Source organism: Pteropus alecto, unplaced genomic scaffold, assembly GCF_000325575.1.
Source record: "Pteropus alecto unplaced genomic scaffold, ASM32557v1 scaffold177, whole genome shotgun sequence".
Lineage (NCBI taxonomy): Eukaryota > Metazoa > Chordata > Mammalia > Chiroptera > Pteropodidae > Pteropus > Pteropus alecto.
The window spans coordinates 2,067,778-2,070,098 of NW_006442207.1; the positions used below are offsets into that span (position 1 = coordinate 2,067,778).

Here is a 2,321-nt window from a genome sequence, read left to right on the forward strand (position 1 = left end):
GCCTCCGCCCCCATTCTCGGAATTGTGTAAAAAAATTCTCAGCCAAACCTCCCACCTCTCCTCTCCCCCCGCCTCCCTTTAAAAAACCCCCTTTCCTCCCCGGCCCCTGCACTCTTTGTGAATGAGGGCAGGGAACTCGGCCCTTCCCCCGCTCAGGAGCCACGCCAGACCGCCGCACTCAGAGGACTGTTTGTTAATAGTCCAATTAGATAATTGCCATCTTTCACTCCTTTTGCTCCGCATTTCCCATAAAGGAATGAATGGGGAGAGCGGCGTGGAGAGGGCTTCTGCCCCGGCAAGGTGACGAGAAGGGCTGGAGCATGCTCCTTGCACAAGGCCATGCGCTTGAATTGAATCATTGTAGCCTAATCAATGCTCTTATTGGATTACTGGCTGTTGCTTTTCTCAAAGATATTGTAGCAGAGACAATGAAATAGCTAGGGGAAAACTTTTTTTTTTTTTTTTTTTGAAGCAGATCTCACAGTTGAGATTTTCTCGGCTCTCTCTCCCGCTCCCCCTCTCTCCTGCTGGACTCTCTGAGTACAAAGCTGCCCTTTCAATGGGCTGCCTCAGGGCTGCTGGAGGTGCAGGCATGAAAAAATCCAACGGGAACTAAATGCAGAGAGGTGGCAGTTTAAGATGGCTGTCAGCATCGAGGTGTGTTAAGGAGTTGTTTGGGACCAAAGCTTGGCTTTTTAGAGTGCGGGAAAGATACTTTTTGGGGGGAAAACTTTTCCTCCTCCCTCCCTTACTCCCCCCACCCACCCCCAGGCAACTGCTTTCTTCTGCTGCAGGGTGTTTAAGGGGTTTTGTTTTGTTTTGTTTTGTTTTACCGCCTCCCTCCACCCTCATTCAGCTCTATCCGTGGAGTGTGGAGAAAACCCCTCTAGCCAGTTTGTGAGCAGGAGGGTCAAAGGCAAAGGGAAAGTTAATAATGCCTGCTAATGGTACGAACCATTCAGGATGAATCTTGTCAAAAGTTTTTCTGGAAGTGTGGGTCTTTGATTGTGTGTTTCCTGAAAGCAAGACCAATCATTTCCGTTTATTCACTGGCTAAACCCCTACTTGATTGGGGACAAGGACAGAAACCATCCATTACGATCTGATATATTATCCAAACAATTTAGTGTATTCATGAGGTAACCGAAACGTGGGGGCTGCGAAATTACCCGTAATCAATTGCAACAGCGAGTGTGCGTGCCCCCGGTGTCGGACAAGAACAACTCGCCGTCTCAGTAACAGGCTGGAGCCGCAGCATTTCGGAGTTGCGCTACTCGCTCCCTGATCGCCAGGCTGGGGGACACTGGACGTGCTCAGAGGACGCGGGCGCTGACGAGGCGGCCTTGCCGCTGCTCCAGCGGGATCCTGGACCAGACCCTCCGCCTCTCCGCGAGCGCGCCACTCACGGATCGCCGCTGACCCGCCCGTGGCCGCCGCGGCCACCCCACCGGGACATTCATCCTTGCCGCTCGCCTCTCTCCGGGCTGGGCGTAGGGGCTGCATTGTAGGGGTTTTGTCCCCACTTTGCCTCTTTTTTTTTTTTTTCCTCCTTTCTTTTCTTTCTGTTCTTTCTTTTTCTTTTTTCTTTTTGTTGTTGTTGTTCTCGCCTCTCCTATGTTTGGGAAAACAGACAAAATGGACGTTCGGTGCCATCCGGACGCAGAGGCTGCCCGAGTCTCCAAGAACCGGGAGAGCCGGGAGAGCAAGGGCGCGGAGGGGACCCTCCCTGCCGCCTTCCTCAAGGAGCCGCAGGGCGCCTTCTCCGCGTCGGGCGCCGCGGAAGACTGCAACAAAAGTAAATCCAATTCCGCAGCCGACCCGGATTACTGCCGCCGGATCCTGGTCCGAGGTAGGGATGGGGCAGGGCTGCCTGTGCGCGTTATTTTGGGGGGGGGAGGGGAGGGAGGTGATTCCCGGGCACGAGCTGCGCTGCCGCCACCGACCGAGACCGGCGGGAGGAGATGCGGGCTGGGACTTCGGAGAAAGTTGCTGACCCTCCTCGCCCAGGGTTCGGCCCGCCAATGGGGACTCGCACCTAGGGCGCGCACTCTCCAGGAGCCTCGATCCTCCAAGCCCCGAGGGCCCAGCCGGCTGGGCTGCTGGGGGAGCCAAGGGGTTGTGCGGGCGGGCCCAGGCTCAAGGCTGCGGCCTCCGACCCGGGAAAGGAGTAGGAAACTCTGGAGGACGGGTGCGCGCCCTGCGGCCCGCAGAACCTGTCCGGAGTCCGCCCTGCAGACTCCCGCGCCCTGGCAAGTTGAGCGCACCAAAGGGGAACGCGGGCGTGAGAGAACAGCCACCGGCCACCGGCTACGGCCCGGCCA

The 2,321-nt window shown here is 56.8% G+C and overlaps 1 protein-coding gene across 1 annotated transcript in view; it reads left to right on the top strand.

The window, feature by feature from the left end:
- The first annotated feature begins 1,614 nt into the window (after positions 1-1,614).
- VAX1 (ventral anterior homeobox 1) overlaps positions 1,615-2,321 on the top strand; it is a 4,160-nt gene continuing 3,453 nt past the window's right edge. The window contains 1 exon segment of the mRNA XM_025039123.1: positions 1,615-1,849. Coding sequence (XP_024894891.1) covers positions 1,615-1,849 — 235 coding nt within the window.